This window comes from Coregonus lavaretus (assembly GCF_964263955.1).
Source record: "Coregonus lavaretus genome assembly, chromosome: 14".
NCBI classification, from domain to species: domain Eukaryota; kingdom Metazoa; phylum Chordata; class Actinopteri; order Salmoniformes; family Salmonidae; genus Coregonus; species Coregonus lavaretus.
The window spans coordinates 24,635,664-24,657,145 of record NC_140001.1 but is presented as its reverse complement, the minus strand read 5'-3'; the positions used below and the strand labels follow the sequence as shown (position 1 = coordinate 24,657,145).

At 44.7% G+C, this 21,482-nt stretch overlaps 1 protein-coding gene across 1 annotated transcript in view; it reads right to left on the bottom strand.

Annotated features, from left to right (window-relative positions):
- Positions 1 to 21,201, bottom strand: part of LOC311141653 (calcineurin-binding protein cabin-1-like) — a 67,649-nt gene extending 46,448 nt beyond the window's left edge. The window contains exons 1-29 of the mRNA XM_084177053.1: positions 21,038 to 21,201; positions 20,451 to 20,500; positions 20,131 to 20,223; positions 19,909 to 20,022; positions 19,668 to 19,802; positions 19,323 to 19,503; positions 19,030 to 19,159; positions 18,783 to 18,932; positions 18,276 to 18,583; positions 17,953 to 18,130; positions 17,728 to 17,864; positions 17,417 to 17,634; positions 17,193 to 17,265; positions 15,592 to 15,779; positions 15,234 to 15,371; positions 14,873 to 15,064; positions 14,379 to 14,621; positions 14,119 to 14,272; positions 13,898 to 14,013; positions 13,560 to 13,721; positions 12,560 to 12,766; positions 12,126 to 12,277; positions 11,706 to 11,967; positions 11,339 to 11,509; positions 10,761 to 10,850; positions 8,362 to 8,513; positions 7,931 to 8,217; positions 2,551 to 2,739; positions 1,900 to 2,351 (exon numbers count right to left, since the gene is read on the bottom strand). Of these exons, the coding sequence (XP_084033179.1) occupies positions 1,900 to 2,351; positions 2,551 to 2,739; positions 7,931 to 8,217; positions 8,362 to 8,513; positions 10,761 to 10,850; positions 11,339 to 11,509; positions 11,706 to 11,967; positions 12,126 to 12,277; positions 12,560 to 12,766; positions 13,560 to 13,721; positions 13,898 to 14,013; positions 14,119 to 14,272; positions 14,379 to 14,621; positions 14,873 to 15,064; positions 15,234 to 15,371; positions 15,592 to 15,779; positions 17,193 to 17,265; positions 17,417 to 17,634; positions 17,728 to 17,864; positions 17,953 to 18,130; positions 18,276 to 18,583; positions 18,783 to 18,932; positions 19,030 to 19,159; positions 19,323 to 19,503; positions 19,668 to 19,802; positions 19,909 to 20,022; positions 20,131 to 20,223; positions 20,451 to 20,453 (4,875 nt within the window). The 5' untranslated portion in view covers positions 20,454 to 20,500; positions 21,038 to 21,201. The remainder of the gene's footprint in view (positions 1 to 1,899; positions 2,352 to 2,550; positions 2,740 to 7,930; positions 8,218 to 8,361; positions 8,514 to 10,760; positions 10,851 to 11,338; positions 11,510 to 11,705; positions 11,968 to 12,125; positions 12,278 to 12,559; positions 12,767 to 13,559; positions 13,722 to 13,897; positions 14,014 to 14,118; positions 14,273 to 14,378; positions 14,622 to 14,872; positions 15,065 to 15,233; positions 15,372 to 15,591; positions 15,780 to 17,192; positions 17,266 to 17,416; positions 17,635 to 17,727; positions 17,865 to 17,952; positions 18,131 to 18,275; positions 18,584 to 18,782; positions 18,933 to 19,029; positions 19,160 to 19,322; positions 19,504 to 19,667; positions 19,803 to 19,908; positions 20,023 to 20,130; positions 20,224 to 20,450; positions 20,501 to 21,037) is intronic.
- Between the last annotated feature and the right edge of the window lie 281 nt (positions 21,202 to 21,482).

Genomic DNA, 21,482 nt, shown 5'->3' with positions numbered 1-21,482 from the left:
GCACATGCTCTGAGTACATGTCCTGCTAATCCGTCTGGCCCCGCGGCCTTGTGAAGGTTGACCTGTTTAAAGGTCTTGCTCACATCGGCTACGGAGAGCGTGATCACACAGTCGTCCGGAACAGCTGGTGGTCTCATTCATACTTCAGTGCTGCTTGCCTCAAAGCGAGCATAAAAAGGCATTTAGCCCGTCTGGTAGGCTTGTGTCACTGGGCAGCTCGTGGCTGGGTTTCCCTGTAGTCCGTAATAGTTTGCAAGCCCTGCCACATCCGAAGGGCGTCAGAGCCGGTGTAGTAGGATTAAATTTTAGTGCTGTATTGACGCGTTGCCTGTTCGATGGTTCGTCTGTGGGCATAGCGGGATTTCTTATAAGATTAGTGTCCCGCTCCTTGAAGGCGGCAGCTCTAGCCTTTAGCTCGGTGCGGATGTTGCCTGTTATCCATGGCTTCTGGTTGGAATATGTACATACGGTCACTGTGGTGACGATGTCGTCGATGCACTTATTGATTAAGCCGGTGACTGAGGTGGTATACTCCTCAATGCCATTGGCTGAATCCCGGAACATATTCCAGTCTGTGCTAGCAAAACAGTCCTGTAATGTAGCATCCGCGTCATCTGACCACTTCCATATTGAGCGAGTCACTGGTACTTCCTGCTTTAGTTTTTGCTTGTAAGCAGGAATAAGGAGGATAGAAATATGGTCAGATTAGCCAAATGGAGGGCGAGCTTTGTACGCGTCTCTGTGTGTGGAGTGAAGGTGGTCTAGAGTTGTTTTCCCCTCTGGTTGCACATGTGAAATGCTGGTAGAAATGAGGTAAAACGGATTTAAGTTTGCCTGCATTAAAGTCCCCGGCCACTAGGAGCGCCACTTCTGGATTAGCATTTTCTTGTTTGCTTATGGCCTTATACAGCTCGTGGAGTGCGGTCTTAGTGCCAGCGTCAGTTTGTGGTGGTAAATAAGACGGCTACGAAAAATATAGATGAAAACTCTTGGTAGATAGTATGGTCTACAGCTTATCATGAGGTACTCTACCTCAGGCGAGCAATACCTCGAGACTACCTTAATATTAGACATTGCGCGCCAGCTATTATTGACAAATAGACTCACATCCCCACCCCTAGCCTTACAGGACGTAGCTGTTCTGCCCTGCCGATGCACGGAAAACCCAGCCAACTGTATATTATCAATTTTTGTCAAATCTAAAACACTGGGGCAGTAAAATACAGACAGTGAGGGGCCCAGGTCAGTCTACCTGACTGAATAAATCCTCTAACCTCAAGATGAACAGCATGGTCTGAGGAGAGCTACATAAGTCTCAAAAGGTTATTAAAGAAAACAGCATAGTGAACTGTTACCAATGGCCAGAACTCTGCCCTGGCAATTGGCTAACCCAACTTCATTGAATTGAGACCAGCAGTCCCCATAAAAGGGTCTGACTGGCAAAATGCTGACTGTAGGACGTCACGACATTACGCAGTCTCGCTGTGCCAAACCTGGCTGAGAGAGAACTGCGCTGCTGCCACCCACGCACACCTCTGCCCACAGAGCCTTGTGTACAAAGCACACTCTCCTGTTTCAGCACCTTCTGTACTGTCACATAAACCACACAGTCCCACAGGCAAACTGACACAATTGACAAGAGAAATGCAGAGTCCAAGCCAAACGAACTGCAGACATACAATTCTTCAAAAAACACCATCTATTTGAATACCAATATACCATACTTGAGGCAATGGTGTAAACCAGATTCATGGTTTGAGGGATTTAAATGTCAGATGTAATGCCACTGATGATAGGTTTACGGTCTGGTATATAAATTGTTTAATTTTCCTGTCTAAACATTCTGTGAATGAATGTTAGTGACCATGCATGATATGGAGGGAGGGTGGGCTAACTAACCTGTTGGGTCTTGCTGTTGGTGTAGAAGAAGGCCAGGCGGTAGAGGCTCTTGTAGTGCTGAGGGAAGCGGCTCAGGCAGAGGAAGAGAGCACGGACACACATCTCCACCAGCATGTGGCGCTGTTCATTCCGCTCTGCGGGAAGGGCCTTGGGCACCTCCACCACCTCTGGAGGGGGCTCGGGCCACCTCTGGTGACGGCTCTTCCCATCGCTGGCGGGAGTCTGCGGGGTGGCCTGGGGAGTGGGGGTTTGGGGGGTGGCCTGGGGAGTGGACGAGGCCTTTGGTGGGGTGGATGGAACAGGCAGTGGATGAGGGCAGGGATCTATGGTCGGCTTTAGGGCATCAGCCTCAGGTACGGTCACTGACATTGTGTCTTCTACTTCTTGGAGTTGTTCTTTGACCTCCAGCAAGATTACAGTCCCGCCCTCGTTGCTTCTTCCCCCTTGTGAGCCTTGAGGAATTGAGGGTTTGAAGAGGAGAGAAACATTAACATGATCCATTCTCAATATGTCCTGTCCCCTCTATAAACACAACAGTCATTGGCTCACAATATCACTAAAGAACATCCCCATTTAGCAAATACTAAAGCTGGTGTTCGGGTAGAACTAATTTCCTTTACAGCATTTCAGGATAAAAGGAACAACACCCACCTGTGTCTTCAACTGTAGGCTGGCCCTCCTTGATGGGGGTGGTGTTCTCAGATGAAGACGTACTGCCCTTTCCAGACTGAGACTGCAGCTTAACATGGCTACTGTCCTGGGAGCTGGCGGGGTCTGTGAAGGCATCCTGGGTGGAGTTGGAGTCAGACAGCATCACCACCACACTGTCCTGACTGCGCTCTGCCAGGGGTCAAACACAAACACAGGTCTGGCATGGGTGCCAGTCACATGCATGGACCAGCCATTCCCCATGGATGGGCCACTGACACCCAACCTATTCCTCTGGGTTATCAAGGGATCAATCACAAAGCAGTTAAGGTTTTCATTCAGGAATAAAATAGGTACTTGTATCCCAAGAATGAAAAAGGGAGTAAGTGTGTAGTAAAGTATCTCTAGTTATGCAAACATCATCAGGATCATCAGCAGGACAGCCATTACAGTAGCAGTACAGTAATCATATAAACACAAAAATATCCAGACCTTAGTCATGCTTTGAGGGAGGCCTCTGCCTTTAAACAGCACCCAAGCTACCTAAAAACTAGGTGCCAGCATTCTTCATAATAAGCACATTGTACAACCTCAGCAAGAAGCTGAAGTCCTCTGCAGACAATAACCAAATTAGCAGGAAGGCAACAAAGCTCTGTGAAAGGAGCTCAGGGGACTTGTTAAAGATTCACTGTAATTAGCTAAATGTACAAATATAGCTGATATAGGTGTTGCAAGAAGGACTGCCCCTTAAAAAGAAAAGTGTGGGGTAGTGACGAATTTTGTGGAACTGATTTCCGGACACTTTTACACTGAGCAAATGTGTCCCTAAAATCGTGAATGATACTCTGTAATGTCCTGAATATGGATATAAGAGCAGTTTGTGGGAGGGTCTTAAGTGCAGTACCATTCAGGGTTGCCAGCCACATTGGAGACCTGGGCAGGCAGTAATCATGGTCAAGTTCTGGGGTGGCTGTTGAAGATATCGGGAGTATGCTTTAAAAAAAATAAACTAACAAAAATGCTGCATTCCTCATTTGACAATTAGACATGATATTACAGTACACGTTTTGTTTCCTCGATCACACATATGTTTCAATTGAGAACAGCACTGCTGCCTCTACTCCCCATAATTGCTGACATATTGCTGTTACCATGATGTGCTTCAAACAGGCATCAAGCAGGAAGGGCTTGGCACCCACTGGCAAACCACATTCGGACTGATTTGGCATTATATCATTATACTAGCCCTGACTTTGCTGATAGTAAGCTACTTTATTGAGGAAACATGTACTATGTATGACATGTGAATGTCCCACCTAGCTATCTTAAGATGAATGCACTAACTGTAAGTCGCTCTGGATAAGAGCGTCTGCTCAATGACTAAAATGTAAATATCAATTTAAAACAACTGCAAAAGGTAATCATAGTAATCATGGTTTAACTTTCAAATACAATCAAATAGGTTAAGATCTCTATTACAAAAGTAAGCAACACCAAACCCAAGCCAAATAGTAGCCCATGGACCATTTAGTGGATTGTTTGTGAGAGGACTGAATTTGTCCACTGGCAGCATTCATCCCTTGGGATCCACATGCATATAAATGACAAAGCAGGTGGCAGAAGCAAGCAGGCAGAGAGGTAGCAGGCAGGTGGGTAGGTAGGTAGGTAGGTAGGAAGGAATCTGGAAAAGGTGACAGAAAAACTGGCAACATGGGCAATATGGCTGCAGTAGTCAGACATTCAAGCTAAACAGGGCACAGGGGGGAAAACAAAATACCAAAGGCTGTTTTTACAGTACATAATGCCAAGATATTTTGCAAGGCTGTTTGTAATGAATGGTCAATTTATACTGAACAAAAATATCAACGCAACATGTAAAGTGTTGTTCATGTTTCATGAGCTGAAATAAAAAGATCCCAGAAATGTTCCATAAACACAAAAAGCTTATTTCTCTAAAATTCTGTGCACAAATTTGTTTACATCCCTGTTAGTGAGCATTTCTCCTTTGCCAAGATAATCCATTCACCAGACAGGTGTGGCATAAAAAGAAGCTGATTAAACAGCATGATCATTACACAGGTGCACCTTGTGCTGGGGACAATAAAAGGACACTAAAATGTGCAGTTTTGTCACACAACACAATGCCACAGATGTCTCAAGTTTTGAGGGAGCGTGCAATTGGCATGCTGACTGGAGGAATGTCCACCTGAGCTGTTGCCAGATAATTAAATGTTCATTTCTCTACCATAAACCACCAACATTGTTTTTGAGAATTTGGCAGTATGTCCAACCGGCCTCATAACCGCAGACCACGTGTAAGCATGCCAGCCCAGGACCTCCATATCCGGCTTCTTAACCTGCGGGATCGTCTGAGTCCAGCCACCCGGACAGCTGATGAAATGTGGGTTTGCACAACCAAAGAATTTCTGCACAAACTGTCAGAGACCGTCTCAGGGAAGCTAATCTGCGTGCTTGTTGTCCTCACCAGGGTCTGACCTGACTGCAGTTGGCGTCGTAACCGACTTCAGTGGGCAAACGCTCACCTTCGATGGCCACTGGCACATTGGAAAAGTGTGGACTTCACGGATTAATCCCGATTTCAACTGTACCGGGCAGATGGCTGACAGCGTGTGTGGCGTTGTGTGGGTGAGCAGATTGCTGATGTCAACGTTGTGAACAGAGTGCCCCATGGTGGCGGTGGGGTTATGGTATGGGCAGGCATAAGCTACGGACAACGAACACAACTGCATTTTATCTATGGCAATTTGAACGCACAGAGATACCGTGATGAGATCCTGAGGCCAATTGTCGTGCCATTTACCCGCTGCCATAACCTCATGTTTCAGCCTGATAATGCAAGGCCCCATGTCGCAAGGAACTGTACCCAATTCCTGGAAGCTTAAACTGTCCCAGTTTTTCCATGGCTTGCATACTCACCAGACATGTCACCCATTGATCATGTTTGGGATACTCTGGATCAACGTGTACGACAGCTTGTTCCAGTTCCCGCCAATACCCATCAACTTCGCACAACCATTGAAGAGGAGTGGGACAATATTCCACAGGCCACAATCAACAGCCTGATCAACTATGTGAAGGAGATGTGTCGCGTTGCATGAGGCAATGGTGGTCACACAAGACACGCGCCTATTTAAATAAATAAATATATATATATATATATATATATATATATATATATATATATATATATCTGTGACCAACAGATGCATATCTGTATATTCCCAGTCATGTGAAATCCATAGATTACGGCCTAATGAATTTATTTCAGTTGACTAATTTCCTTATATGAACTGTAACTCAGTAAAATCTTTGAAATTGTTGCATGTTGCGTTTTATATTTTTGTTCAATAATTACAACAGCATTCATTCAATGATACTGTATCTTTTCACTCATGGCAAATATTTGTTTTTACCCCTTGACGTCTTTGCAACAATGTAACAAACATAGTAAACAATGCTGCATATCATTGAAATTATGGGAAACAGGAGCCAATTGTACATTATTGTATGTTTCTATAAGGGAAAAGCATTTCAGCTTTTTTCAGGAATATATAGAACTTCCTACTAAGTACAAATGGACAATCACACACTCTTTTGTACATTATATTTTTACATGATCGCTTCCCCTCTGTAAAATATGCTCTTAAGAATGGTCCGTAAATGTAAACATAGGTTTAGTGCGCTGAGATTTGGTGCATTTTTATACACACTTTGGTGAAGCAGACAATCATCTCACCACCGGCAATTGGGAGTTAAGAGTAAACTGCTTTTGTCTTCCATCACACTACTGTTGTCATGCAATACTAAGCGCTAAAATGTAAAGCAAAGTTGCATCAGTGCATTAACTGATATATCTTCTTTGTAATTCATTTTGAAAAGCTGCCTCCCTTGTACTGAAGGATCTCTAAACATGCTGTTATATTGTATGCTAATATTGTCTGCATGTGGACAGTGTAGGTCTAGTAAAGTAGAATATTTGAAATTACTCTTTACAAGGTGACTGATTCACCCCACTACAGTCTTTTAAAACAAAAGAATAGTGTGTACTCTAAAAGCTCCCGAGTGGCGCAGCGGTCTAAGGCACTGCATCTCAGTGCTTGAGGCGTCACTACAGACCCCCTGGTTCGATTCCAGGCTGTATCACAACCGGCCGTGATTGGGAGTCCCATAGGGCGGCACACAATTGGCCCAGCGTCGTCCGGGTTTGGCCGGTGTAGGCCGTCATTGTAAATAATAATTTGTTCTTAACTGACTTGCCTAGTTAAATAAAGGTTAAATAAAATACAAAATCAGCCCCTTTTCCCCTTTCCCTCCTCCTACAGCTCCAACTGACAGGTCTGCTGCCACTAGTAAAACAATCATCAGTAATACTCATACAGTACTGCACAAGCACTAGACTGGTTTAGTAATCCAACTGCACACACAGTAACAGGCAGAATTCTGAACCATAGGTTTTTTTCAGTTCCAAGTGTCAGTGCAGCTACCAAACTTTCCTTGACAGATAATATTTGTTTAAAGACAAGCTTTTGTGTCTAGAAGTGTCCTGTCAGTGTGTGACAATCTTCAATTCAGCTCAGTTGTTTCAAGTGAAGATGCAGTGAGATGCCATTAACAGGTACTGTGAGGTACCTCAAGCAATTCAGCAACTGTTCACTAGGATCAGGTAAAACCTCTCAATGGAAACCTGGCTGTGTCTTGTCTGTGGCTCTGGGATTGTAACAGCGGGTCTAAAGTCAACAACACACTAAAAGCCTGCTGTGTCCGGGACAGAGCTCTATTTTACTGGCCATTACCCACTATAACATATTGGCAACCAAGTCTAATGTGATCGCTAGCAAACCGCTTGGATTATTTTCATAAAAAATTACCTTGCTATGATTATTTGAATAGTAAGAATAGCCATCAGAAACACCTGATGAAATCAAAAGCTAAAATCAAAAGAGCATATGATAAAATCAGGATCTATTGTCAAAATTGCTTCATAAGAGGCGATGAGAAAATGATCTATGCAGGGACACAAGGTCTCCTGAATTTGCAATAGAAAATGGTGATGTCATCAAAAGGAGAAGCAAGGGAAATGGGAAAGAAGGGAAAAGAAGAGGGTGACAACCACAGAAGTCTAAATATTGACTATATATTACAACACACACGCCAGGACACTGTCTGCCAAACTCAACCTTCACACCTGTTTGCTTAAACTAAACGCTGTTGTCCACATATCCTGAGATGCCATATTGCCCATTTTACCATGATATCCCAATCACCCAGTGCATATGGGGTCCTTACTGGAACCAGACCCATTATCATCATAGTGATGTACCTTCTAACCACCACTACTCCCCAGCCCAGTGAGATTCCTCACCCAGCCCAGTGAAGGAAGGGCCCAGAGGCCCAGAGGCAGAGTCTAGGACTGGGACTGTACCATCAGCCTGCTGCTGCTCCTCATGCTGCTGCTGCCACGTCTGCTGCTGCTGCCGCCTGAGGGTTTTACGTTTGACGTAATCGTGGTCGACCGGAGTGGCCGTGTAAGGTGGGGATGTCAGACCTGCAGCGTTGGAGGGGAGGGAGGCCCCATGAACATCCGCCGCAGCGCACACAGACGACACAGAGCAGTGGGAGTCCTCGTCCATCATGGAGAGGGGCTTCTCCCTGAGGTGAGAGAGAGGGGGACAAAACAAAAGGTTGGGCCAGAGTGGGGGAATTTCAGGTTTTTCTTTTGATTTGTAGGTGAGTCACAGAATGAGTTTCATAACAAAGAGCATAGATCCCAGGCTAAGGTTGAGGCCCCCTCACTTTTCGTGGGACCTGGGCATGCTCTTCTCTTCCCCCCTGGCGAAGGGTCCGGTGGCTGCCTCAGCGAGGATGTTGAAGAAGATCTCATGCTCCAGGTCCGGTTCCTCAGCCTCCAGCAGCTTTAGGATGGTGGCACTCAGACGGAAGTACAGCTGAGGGAGAGATGCCAGAGAGTCAAAGGGATTTATTAAGATACGGTATACTCTCTCTACATATCTACTATTACACAAAAAGGACACTTACATGTAATTCATTCTAGATCAGCGTTATTCAAACTTTTTCAGCAGTTACCCCATTTTTTTCACCAGAATTTCTGGGGACACCATTTTTTCTAAAATAAATCCTCATGACCGTCATGGTCCTCTGTAGCTCAATTGGTAGAGCATGGCGCTTGTAACGCCTGGGTAGTGGGTTCGATCCTGGGACCACCCACACGTTAAAATTTATGCACGCATGACTGTAAGTCGCTTTGGATAAAAACGTCTGCTAAATGGCATATTATTATTATTATCTAATGACACAACCTTATAAAAAAAAATCTATACATTTTTACATCAACAAATAATATTCAATTCATTACATGTTCATCTCTTATCAAAATGAAAAGAAACCAATAAATACATTTACTACATAACACATACACACACTACAGGTAAAACATTTTAGAACACCTAGTCATTCAAGGGTTCTTCTTTATGTTTTACAATTGTCTACATTGTAGAATAATAGTGAAGACATCAAAACTATGAAATAACATATATGGAATCATGTAGTAACCAAAAAAGTGTTAAACAAATCAAAATATATTTCATATTTGAGATTCTTCAAAGTAGCCAACCTTTGCCTTGATGACAGCTTTGCACCCTCATGGCATTCTCTCAACCTGCTTCAGGAATGCATTTCAATTAACAGGTGTGCCTTGTTAAAAGTTAATTTGTGGAATTTCTTTCCTTCTTAATGCGTTTGAGCCAATCAGTTGTGTTGTGACAAGGTAGGGGTGGTATACAGAAGATAGCCCTATTTGGTAAAAGACCAAGTCCATATTATGGCAAGAACAGCTCAAATAAGCAAAGAGAAACAAAAGTCCATCATTACTTTAAGACATGAAGGTCAGTCAATACGGAACATTTAAATAACTTTGAAGGCTTCTTCAAGTGCAGTCGCAAAAACCATCAAGCGCTATGATGAAAGTGGCTCTCATGAGGTCCGCCACAGGATGGAAGACCCAGAGTTACCTCTGCTGCAGAGGATAAGTTCATTAGAGTTACCAGCCTCAGAAATTGCAGCCCAAATAAATGCTTCAGTGTTCAAGTAACAGACACATCTCATCATCAACTGTTCAGAGGAGACTGTGTGAATCAGGCCTTCATGGTCGAATTGCTGCAAAGAAACCACTACTAAAGGACACCAATAAGAAGAAGAGACTTGCTTGGGCCAAGAAACACGAGCAATGGACATTAGACCAGTGGAAGTTTGTAGTCCAAATTTGAGATTTTTGGTTCCAACCGGTGTGGGTGAACAGATTATCTCCGCATGTGTATTTCCCACCGTAAAGCATGGAGGTGGTGGTGTTTTGCTGGTGACACTGTCAGTGATTTGTGTAGAATTCAAGGCACACTTAACCAGCATGGCTACCACAGCATTCTGCAGCGATACACCATCCCATCTGGTTTGGGCTTAGTGGGACAATCATTTGATTTTCAACAGGACAATGACCCAACCCACCTCCAGGCTGTGTAAGGGCTATTTTACCAAGAAGGAGAGTGATGGAGTGCTGCATCAGATGACCTGGCCTCCACAATCCCCCGACCTCAACCAAATTGAGATGGTTTGGGATTAGTCGGACCACAGAGAGAAGGAAAAGCAGCCAACAAGTGCTCAGCATATGTGGGAACTCCTTCAAGAATGTTGGAAAAGCATTCCAGGTGAAGCTGGTTGAGAGAATGCCAAGAGTGTGCAAAGCTGTCATCAAGGGTAGCTATTTGAAGAATCTCAAATATAAAATATATTTTGATTTGTTTAACACTTTTTGGTTACTACATGATTCCATATGTTATTTCATAGTTTTGATGTCTTCACTATTACTCCACAATAGTAAAAATAAAGAAAAACCCTTGAATGACTAGGTGTTCTAAAACTTTTGACCGGTAGTATATATATATATATATATGTATGTTTATTGTCCCATACAATACGATATACTATTAATTTATTTAATTTTTTGGGACGACCCCACTGCAGTTCCTCCGCGACCCCGACTTTGAATACCACTGTTCTAGATGAATACAGCAATAAACTGTATTTTTTAAAATTGGTTTCTTCATGTGCAAAAGCACAATTGTACATTATGGCCCAGTAGGGACCGGAGCTAGAAACCCTCTGGTCTAAAGCATGTGTACCTCCAGGGCCTCCATAGCCAAGTCAGGGGGATTGTGGTAGTGTATTTTCCGAGGGTATCTGGCAGCCTCCTCATGCAGATAATGTGCTGCCTGCGTGGGAAGAGAAAGAGAGGAGAGAGCATCAGACACTGCTCAATCTCATCTGATGGGTGTTACACACAATGAAACACTGGTTTCCATGGTCAATATCATTCAATGGTCAGATATCATCCTTTCACACATATTGCTTAATAAATTGATGACATTGTGTTAGACTTGTTATAACAGAGCAGCAAAACACAATGCAAAAGACATGTATTGGAAAAACAGAAAAACAAACAGAGATACACAGTGATTCTAAGTTATAGAATGGAGCTATAGAATGTAAGAACTGGGTCTGGAGAGGTAAAGAAGCAGTGAAGGTAACAGGGAAAGACATACAGACAGAGCTACATTATCTGACCTCTGACTTCCCAATTTCCCCATCACCCCTTCCACCGTACTGGCCTACCTGGACATCCCCTGTCTGTACAAATACTAGTCTGCAAGGCAGACCTATGAATCACTTGAGTCCACAGATAGTTTCCCCTGCTGTGCACCTGTTTGTAGAGCTCGACGTATTCCCGGGGTGGCTGCTTGCGTTTCTCAGCTATCTTCCCCAGCATGTAATGGATGAGCCACTCTTCCTCATCACTATCCCCCTCACACCGAGACGCCCCCTGGAAACACTGGGACGACGTCTCCAGCATGGTATCTCTCCTCTCCTCCATCTGAAAAACACACACATACACATTATATCCACTACTGTCAGCAGTGATTTGCCTACACTAGACAGTTCAATTGACTAAACAATTAATTCAGACACATGATGACCAGAAGTGACAGGGTGTGACATCATTTAGTTTAAAGAAGTAGAACAGAATACAGTGCATATGAGTATTCTATACACTGGTCTGTCCACTGCACCTGTTTGACGACCTCAGCGGGCAGCGCGCTCCTCCACTGTTTGAGTTGGCGTGAGGCGAAGGAGTGCAGGGCGTAGGACATGGTGCCGTACTCGATCCACAGAGCCAGGTTGGAGCTGTTGATCTCCAGGGCCCTCTTAAAGCAGTTGAGCACAGGCAGGGAGTGCTTCCAAATGGGGCCATCGCTCTTCAGCTCGTTGGAGTTGAGCTTGTCCTGGATGCGGCTGGCCCTCGCCAGAGCCATGCCAGCCCAGGAGTCAAACCTACAACCATAGAATGAATCATGCCATGGGAGTATCATCACCACACCATTTAGAATTCCCCTTGTAGGTAAAAAAAACCTCATATATTCATGTTGAGCTGCTTAAAATGTGTATACTATAGCAACAATAGAACTATAGCAGCAAACAATAGAACTGACCTGTTTGGACAAACACAGATGTCATGCATATAGAACTTGATGGCCTTGGACTGCTCCTTGTTCTTGAAGTGGTAGTCAGCCAGGAGGTAGAAGATCTCATTGACCACAGGGGGTGCTGGAGCGCCCCCCTCAGGAAGGCAAGGTACTGGCTCCTGGGTGGGAAGAACCACTGGATGATCTCCTCATGATCTACTATGCTGCTCCTGTCAGGTCTGACATCAGTCTTACAGATTCCACTAGAATCTTGTACATTTGTACATTCCATTTGTAAATCAGACATATATTTGAATGGATAATGACTTGTACAGTGTCTATAATGAATGGTCATGAAGTGCTGTACAGGCCTAAAGACTTCTCCATGGCAACACGTAAAGCCAGGTTGAGGCTACGTACAGTCAATTAGCATTTGTGACTCATAAATGCCCTGTACTGACCTTTCCAGCCGTGCCCTCGATGTAGGCTGACACCTCGTCCATGGTGAGGATGGGAGTGTCACTTCGGGGCACAATGCCAGAGATCCTCTTCAGCAGGTTGGCCAGGTCAGCAGACACCGTGCTCGTCTTGTAGCTGTCAAACTCAGGCAGAGTCTTGGGCTTGAAGTACTGGAACATGAAGAGGGCATTGCTCCACAGGAGTTCCACCTGCACTCCATACAAAGGCACATTTAGTTATGACGATAAGAAAAACCATTGTATTGTACTGTTAAAAAAAAAAGATCTGTATAATTATTATATTAACGCATACATATGTGTTTTTTTTTTACTCAGCCCCCAAAGAGATTGCCCTAAGATTCAACTGTTCCTAACTGAAACCCTGGTGATTTCCTCTAGCATGAGAAGGGATTAACAGCACTGGCTGGTACATTCTTAAGCAGAGGCAGCCAGATAATTAATATCATTCAAATTCCCTGAAAGTAAATCAATTGCATGCTTACTCATGTGTTGACCCGTTCTAGTGGAGTCCCTGGATCTTATGGCTCGGATGACCAACCAGTAGTTAATTAGTCAGGGGATTGCATTCATTAACTAATTAACCTGGTCCCTTAGGAGCAGTCTATTCATCATGCAATTACTGCATATCACAGTTACACTTCAAGCCAATCCCAGTGTGTAAACAACCTCATGTGGCATTGACAGCCACCTAGAAGCCAGTTGAACATATTACATGATCTTACATGATTTACATTAGCTTATCCTCTCTCAAAACAATAGGACAAAACCAGAAATGTGAACGGCATTGAAAGTTAAAGGAGAGTCAGTAATATGACATTAAAGGGATACTGTTGGATTCTGGCATTCAAGCCCTTGTTCTACTTACCCAGAGTCAGATGAACTCGTGGATACCATTTTTATGTCTCTGCGTGCAGCGTAAGTAAAGCAAGGGCTTAAATGCCAGAATCTCACAGTATCCCTTTAAGAGGGCTGGGTGTTTGACCTGTTGAGCGGAGTGCTCCTCTAGATAGCGGGCCTTGCTCTTCTTGCTGGGGTAGGCGTACAGGCAGTAGAAGCACTGCTCCAAGGCCATCTCCAACTCCTCTTTGTAGGGATGGGTGGGCTCCGCTTTAGAGACAGCCAGCTCCTTCTCCAGAACACGAACCTGAACCATGAACGTGAAGACAACACTAGTTACGTTCTATCCTGATTAAACTATGAAAAATACTTTGAAAGCTATTAGAAACTAATCAAAGCCATATCATAGGTAAACAAAACAGAAGGAATTGACTGAGCTGACAAAGGATGTCCACACAATCTCAGCCCTGTTGACCAACTCACATAGAACTTGAGCAGAGCTCCGTCTGACTTGCAGCACCAGGAGCGGCGACCCAGATACTCATGGGCCGTGTTGAGCAGCATCAGGGAGGAGGGTAGCATGGGGGTGTTAGAGTCTTCTGAAGAGGGTCACAGGGAACAACAAGACATTTTAGGGCATCCAACATGTATTTAAACAGGACATCATAGCAGTTATGAACATGATGGACTCCACCACCACATACCTTCATCGTCCCCTACAGATATGTGCTGGCGAAGCAGGCAGTTGAAAGCAGTCTCCTCGTGCTTGATGATGTGGTGCAGGAGAATCCAGGGCAGGACCGAGGAGAAATTAGGCTCCTTGGGATCATCTGGGATCACCATGATGCAGTCAATCAGCTGGAGACAAGACACACAACAAATGTGAATATGATTTTCTGTTTCCAAACACACTCTGTGTCTACCAGATACATTAGTGTCAGTGTTGCCCCGGTGTACATCGGACCTGGATGAGGTTGTTGGCCAGCCGGGCCATGCTGGTGTAGCGGTTGACGTTGCTCAGGAGTTGAGGGTCCTCTGTGAAGCAGACCTCGATGCCTCCCAGCAGCGTTGTGATGGTGGACACCCATTCCTCTTTGGCCGAGTGAGAGCTGGCTGGGACAGCGTTGAGCTGCTGCAGGGCTTCGTTCAGGGCCACCTCGGTGCACTCCAGACACTGACGGTAGTCCTTCTGCTTCAACAGGGAGTTCTGGGGCACAGAGATGCAGAGAAAAGAGGAAAAATGTCAAAAATCTACAAATGTCTCAATGGCTGTTTATTGTACATTTCATCACGCTCATAGAATGTACTGATGCGATAAGCGATAACACTGCTTGTCCTTTCTACGTCAGTAGCACACTGATAAGTAGTGCCATGCCAAACAGAGAAAGACTTCTTAAAAAGAAGAGTCTCATGTAAAAGACACCAGACATCTATTGCTGTATGAATCCAGACGCTAACCTGTAGCAGAAGCAGCTGGGCAGGCCTCTCAGGAACAGAGCTGACAAACTCCAGAGGCTTGACCCGCCCAGAGCCATAGCTGAGGGTGGGCTGCAGCAGCCGCACCACAGACTCATAGTCCCCAGACTCAAACAGACGCTGGATCTCCTCCAGGGACTGACAACGCTCCAGAGACTTCAGCTTCTTATCAATCTGTCCATGCCGTTTGGAGAAAGAAACTCTTTCTGATTAACCAGACAACTCAAAACCACAGGGGAACTACAGGCTCTAACGAGATGGTTGGACAAAATAATACATCACGTGAGGGCCAAGTGCATGTTATTCAAATAGGGTATGTGCGCTAGTTTTACTGTTCACTGACCTCCTCCACTGAGATGGCTGCATCCACACGCAGGTTGGGCAGGTAGATGGTGTACTTGTCCTCCTCTGTGGTCCGTGTGTGACTCTGCAGCATGTCTGTACACACATCATAGCTCTCCAGGGCCTGGTCCATGTCTCCCTGTGAGAGGACACAAGTACACAAAACAAGTCTTAGGTTATGAATCACATCAACAGAAAATGTTGATCAGATTCGATTAAATAATTAAGACAAATCAATGTGAGATTTATGAGGAAAGGGGTCAACTTGGTATGATGCTAGGAAAAAAAAGTATGTGCTATGGTAAACATGCCAAAGAAAACAGGGGTAAATGAGGTTACAGGATGAATGTTAAGGTTACCTGCAGGGCCAAGAAGCGTGCCTTGAGCCAGTAAACACGTACCACCACGGCCACCCAGTTGTCCTCAAACAGGTTCCCCTGTGATGATCCCAGGGCCAGCTGTAACAGGTCCCCTTCAAAGTGCTGCCCTGGGAACTCTGCATCACACACAACACTGCTCTGGCCTCCACTGCACTTTCTCGGGGACCCTTTACAAAAAGAAAAAGGAAGGAATATATCAAATCAAACTTTATTTGTCACATGCGCCGAATACCTTACCGTGAAATGCTTACTTATAAGCCTTTAACCAACAGTTCAAGAAAGAGTTAAGAAAATACTTACCAAATAAACTAAAGTAAAAAATTATAAAAAGTAACACAATAAAAGAACAATAACGAGGCTATATACAGGGGGTACCGGTACCGAGTCAATGTGCGGGTGTACAGGTTAGTCGAGGTCATTTGTACATGCAGGTAGGGGTAAACTGACTATGCATAGATAAAACAGCGGGTAGCAGCAGTGTAAATAGTCCGGGTGGCCATTTGATTAATTGTTCAGCAGTCTTATGGCTTGGGGGTAAAAGCTGTTAAGGAGCCTTTTGGTCCTAGACTTGGCGCTCCGGTACCGCTTGCCGTGCGGTAGAAAAGAGAACAGTCTATGACTTGGGTGACTGGAGTCTTTGACAATTTTTTGTGCTTTCCTCTGACACCGCCTAGTATATAGGTCCTGGATGGCAGGAAGCTTGGCCCCAGTGATGTACTGGGCTGTACGCACTACCCTCTGTAGCGCCTTACGGTCAGATGCCGAGCAGTTGCCATACCAGGCGGTGATGCAACCGGTCAGGATGCTTTCGATGGTGCAGCTGTATAACTTTTTGAGGATCTGGGGACCCATGCCAAATCTTTTCAGTCTCCTGAGGGGGAAAAGGTGTTGTCGTGCCCTCTTCACGACTGTCTTGGTGTGTTTGGACCATGATAGTTTGTTGGTGATGTAGACACCAAGAAACTTGAAACTCTCAACCCGCTCCACTACAGCCCCGTCGATGTTAATGGGGGAGTGTTCGGCCCGCCTTTTCCACGATCAGCTCCTTTGTCTTGCTCACATTGAGGGAGAGGTTGTTGTCCCGGCACCATTGCCAGGTCTCTGACCTCCTCCCTATAGGCTGTCTCATCGTTGTTGGTGATCAGGCCTACCACTGTTGTGTCGTCAGCAAACTTAATGATTGTGTTGGAGTCGTGTTTGGCCACGCAGTCGTAGGTGAACAGGGAGTACAGGAGGGGACTGAGCACGCACCCCAGAGGGGCCCCAGTGTTGAGGATCAGTGTGGCAGACGTGTTGTTGCCTACCCTTACCACCTGGGGGCGGACCGTCAGGTCCAGGATCCCGTTGCAGAGGGAGGTGTTTAGTCCCAGGGTCCTTAGCTTAGTGACGAGCTTTGAGTGCACTATGGTGTTGAACGCTGAGCTGTAGTCAATGAACAGCACTCTCACATAGGTGTTCCTTTTGTCCAGGTGGGAAAGGGCAGTGTGGTTAAGTACCAATATGGTTTTTCAAAAAGAAAGAAACCAATATGGATATTTCATAAAGGAATACAAAAGTAAAGCAATCTTTTTGACACATACCATTTTTGCCTTTGCTGTGTGACCATTGCTCCAACTGAAGCTCCATACATGATAGGCTCATCAGAAACATTTCCTGCACATGAAACACCAATTACAAGTAATTTACAGACAAATTGACAGGTGCAATAGGTGGGATGACAAAACATTGGTACTTCAATTTAAACACTGTTGATAAAGTAACAAATCAGGAGAGAGTCACAATAGATCCCTGGGCTATCTCATACCCGTATGTGTTGATTACTGCAGTCGCGGAGCAGAGGGTTGGGGAGGCCGCTACTGTGCTTCCTCCAGCTGTGATACACCTCCAGCACCACTGCAGTCAGCCCCCGAGGCCACTCCTCCATGAACTTCTGACCCACCGCTTTCAGATAGCGCATCATCAACTCTAATATCCCACCATTGCTCATATTATTGAGCACGAAGTTGTGGACATCCTGTTGTTCTGGGGATGAAGAAAGACAATGTAATGTAAATCCTATAAGATGTTTGACATTAACGCATTTGAATCATGTAGAGGATTGTATAAGACATGTACCTGATTCCATATATTCAATAGAGTCTAAAGGCATGCCGCTAGTGCCATGGAGCAGCTGGGAGTCCTGCTTGACTTCACACTGAGCTTCCAGGTTACTCAGGCTCTCATCATCATCCTCAAGGTCAAACTTCTTTAGTCTGAGTGGAACAGGAGAGCCTGATCACCATCCAAAACAATATATTTGCAATGCGTTGTTATTTTTCCCTTGGGGTTTCATGACAATACCTGGATGGTAGGTATTTGAACAGCAGCTCCTGGAAGTCAATCTTCTCCTCCTTCTTGCACTTTGTGTTTCTGACCCGAGCTGAGCGGCGCTTGGCAGTGTCTCCACTGTCCTCCATTGTGCGTCTCCTCTTAGGGGCCTTTTTCTCCTTCTCCTTCACAGTGAAGGAGGTTTCCATAGCTGTGAAGGGACCAATTGACATTTAAACAACACATTAATTATCAGAGCATACAATAGGCCATTCTGAGACAATTTGTTTTGTTGTCTAAATGCTTGCAAATCAATGGAATTGACATGCTAAATTAGATGAAAAGAAGCAACTGACCAACAGAGGGGGCTGTAGTTGTAGTGACCTCTACAGTCTGGCTCTGTGTGATCTGAACCACAGGGCTGGGCTGGGACAGTGCTGATGGCTCAGGGACAGGAAGTGGAGGCAGGGAGGAGCTGGGGCTGCTGCTGGGGATGGTCTGGATCTCACTGACAGGAGGGCAGGGCTCAGGAGGCAAGGCCTGGAGGCAGTTGGGGTCGCAGTACTGGGACAGGTCAATCCTGCGGCCCAGACTTGGGCGTGGCGGCTCGCAGATGGTCTGATGTCTGTACATGGCAAGGAGGCTCTCTCCAACATTCTTCCACCTGAGAATCATAACAGTCCAAAATGCTTTGTCAATTAAAACAATCCTATCATTAATCAAAATGTAAAGCAAGGGAGTAAACTGCAAAAAAACAAATACATGTTTGAGTATTCACAGCAACTGTCTGTATCCTGTGAAACTACAAGAGAAGGGGAGGCGCGTCCACCTGTCAACAGATAAGAGTAAGTGTGAAGACTCACGAGAAACAGCGGATGGGTTGGACCAGGACCAGGTCTGGTTTGGGTTCCCGGGCAGAGAGAGCCTGCCTGCGCCGTCGCAGATCCATTGCCTCCTCCACAATGGCCTGGGTCTCCTCCTCATCCACCTCCACATAGTGAATGGACATGTCACTGCATATGGAGCATGAGGACAAGATCAAGACCATATGGACAGCTGTATGACAGCACACATTTAGGATAAGTAGACAGGTGGGTAGAAGGGCCATACCACTTCAGGAACATTTGCATGGAGTCCCTCTTCAGACAAGGCTGCTCTTCAAAGATCTTCTCCTTCAACACCAGCCCTTTGGTGTAACAATGATCCTTTTCCAGGGCTTTGCAGATGAAATACAAACAGCCTGGAAAACAGTATGATAGATAACTACCCCCCCACACATTTTTGCACACCTGGACCATTTTCAAATCAACAGTTCTAAACAGTTAGAAATATGATAAAAACAATACTGATTAGTCAATCCTTTGCACAGTGACAGAGGACAGACATACAGAGGAATGACTCACAGCTGTAGTCACTGAGTGTGTAGAGAACAGTAATGAGGTTGTCCAGACAGGGCCAGTGGTCTGGGTTACATTGCAGACCCTCCTCAAAGGCATGCCGCGCCAAAGGAATGCGCAGCAGTCGCACAGCCACCTGACCAATCTTGTACCACATGTTCACATCAGTGGAATCCAGCATCACAGCCTGCGAGAAAACATATACCGTATCTTCAGGTCACATGGACTTGAACAAATGTATTGTGTACAGTAAACAACATTTATTCTCCCGCTAAGATTTACCTTACCAATTATTAGTTATATGGTTTACTGATAGGTTCCATAACTTGTGCTCTTTTAGGATGAGTTTACCTCCAAGTAAAATTCCATGGCTGTCTCCAAATCATCCCGCAGCGCAGCCAAACTAGCCAGGTTTTTGAAGGTAGAGTATTTCAGCATCAGTCCTGGATGCTTAAGACCCACCTTTTGGTCGTCCGAGGGCATTGCCTGTGAGAGGTGTGAGAACATGTTAAATCATATAAAGGGTTATAGTGCAGGATAATTTCAATAAGACATGCAGTGAACCTCATTGAGTCTCTGAAGGGAATGATACCTCTTTGAGCAATGGGGTTTTAAGGAGTTCATGATAGGCCTTGGCAGACTCCTCAAACTTGTCATGCTTTTGAAGATCTAATGCTTTATGATACAAAGCAAATGCCTCTGCTTCCTGTATAGGAAAAGGAGGGAAATAACTCAGAACAAGCAAATGTCTACTTTGAAAGCAAAGTTTAACCAAATGTGGCTAGTGTAATGTGGCTCAGCAAGACTACCACACCTGAGCCTCCTTAGTTCGACTCTTTTTAGTTTTCAGAGGGTCTTCAGACTCATCAGCAGCGGCTGAGGCTGCATTTAGTGCTGCAATCCGGATCTGAAGAAAATAGAGATTACATTATTGGCCAAAGACATCAATGTGCAATAAAAATGTGAGAATTTATGGTCCTGTGAAGAACTGAACATGTAATACTGGTACAGTATATCACTAGTGATTTGACTACCTGTTCACGAGGATGCATAGGGCAACTACTTCATCATTGTTACTTTGAAAGTTTTGGCTATTTGTATAAGATTGTTAGGATGTAAAATAAAGAAACAAACCATCTTTGAGTCATGCGCCTACAATGACCATCAATTCCAACTGTCCAGACCTACAGACAAGATTGTAAACACAAACGACATTGGATAAATATTGCTGCAGGAGATGTTAAGTTAGCTAACTGTTTGGACAGTAACGTTACTCTTTAGTTGAAAGGGTTTTTCAAGACGACTGCAGCAATGCTCAAAAAAAGTTCAATGTTGAAAATAGAAGTTAATAAAATGAGGAGTGACTGCCAGTGTCAGGGATAATGTTAGGTAGCTAGCTATCGATCGTCTGGAGCAAAGATTGGAGGCAAGCTGCAAAACACCGATGATTACCCTATAAATCATAGCTTGCTAGCTAACGTTAGTGATACACTTGTAAAAAAAAAAAAAAAAGACTTGACATCACAATCTACCGATAGAAAACTAACTGAGGCGAGGTTGTTGATTTGATGACAAAAAATATATAGTTAGCTTGCTAGCTATCCTTATTCCATCCTGACACGAATCAGTCACCGTCTCAGTAGCTAGCTAGCGCGGTACAACTAGCTAACTAGCTAGTCTCGGTGTGCATCACTTGCACATTTTTGTTACTAACCACTTACCAATCCTTCCCAATCTCATCATTCCCTGCATTCACCAGACTCGTTCGGACTTTAACAATCGACCATATATTGGGAGTCTGCATCAATATGATACAATATTATAAAGCCAGCTAGCTGTGATGGTCTTGAAAACTTTGACACTCCTTTGTTGTTGTAAATGCACTAGAGAGCTCGTTCACTCTGCATGCCGGGTGGCTAGTAAAATCGTGGCTTATTGGACAGCCTAATACAGGGCGGGTTCGAAACGCCAATCATAAAATCTGATATTCAGCTGATTGCACGCAATTGGTGCACGGCTCTGTTAACGTCATTTCATTTAGGGCTCTTTCATTCAGACTCCCGGCCACCCTGCTTTAAAGTGTTCTTGATATACTTTATGTCTATGATTGAGTCTCTGAAATTACTAAATAATAAGACAAACTTGTCTACAGTCCAATATTATAAA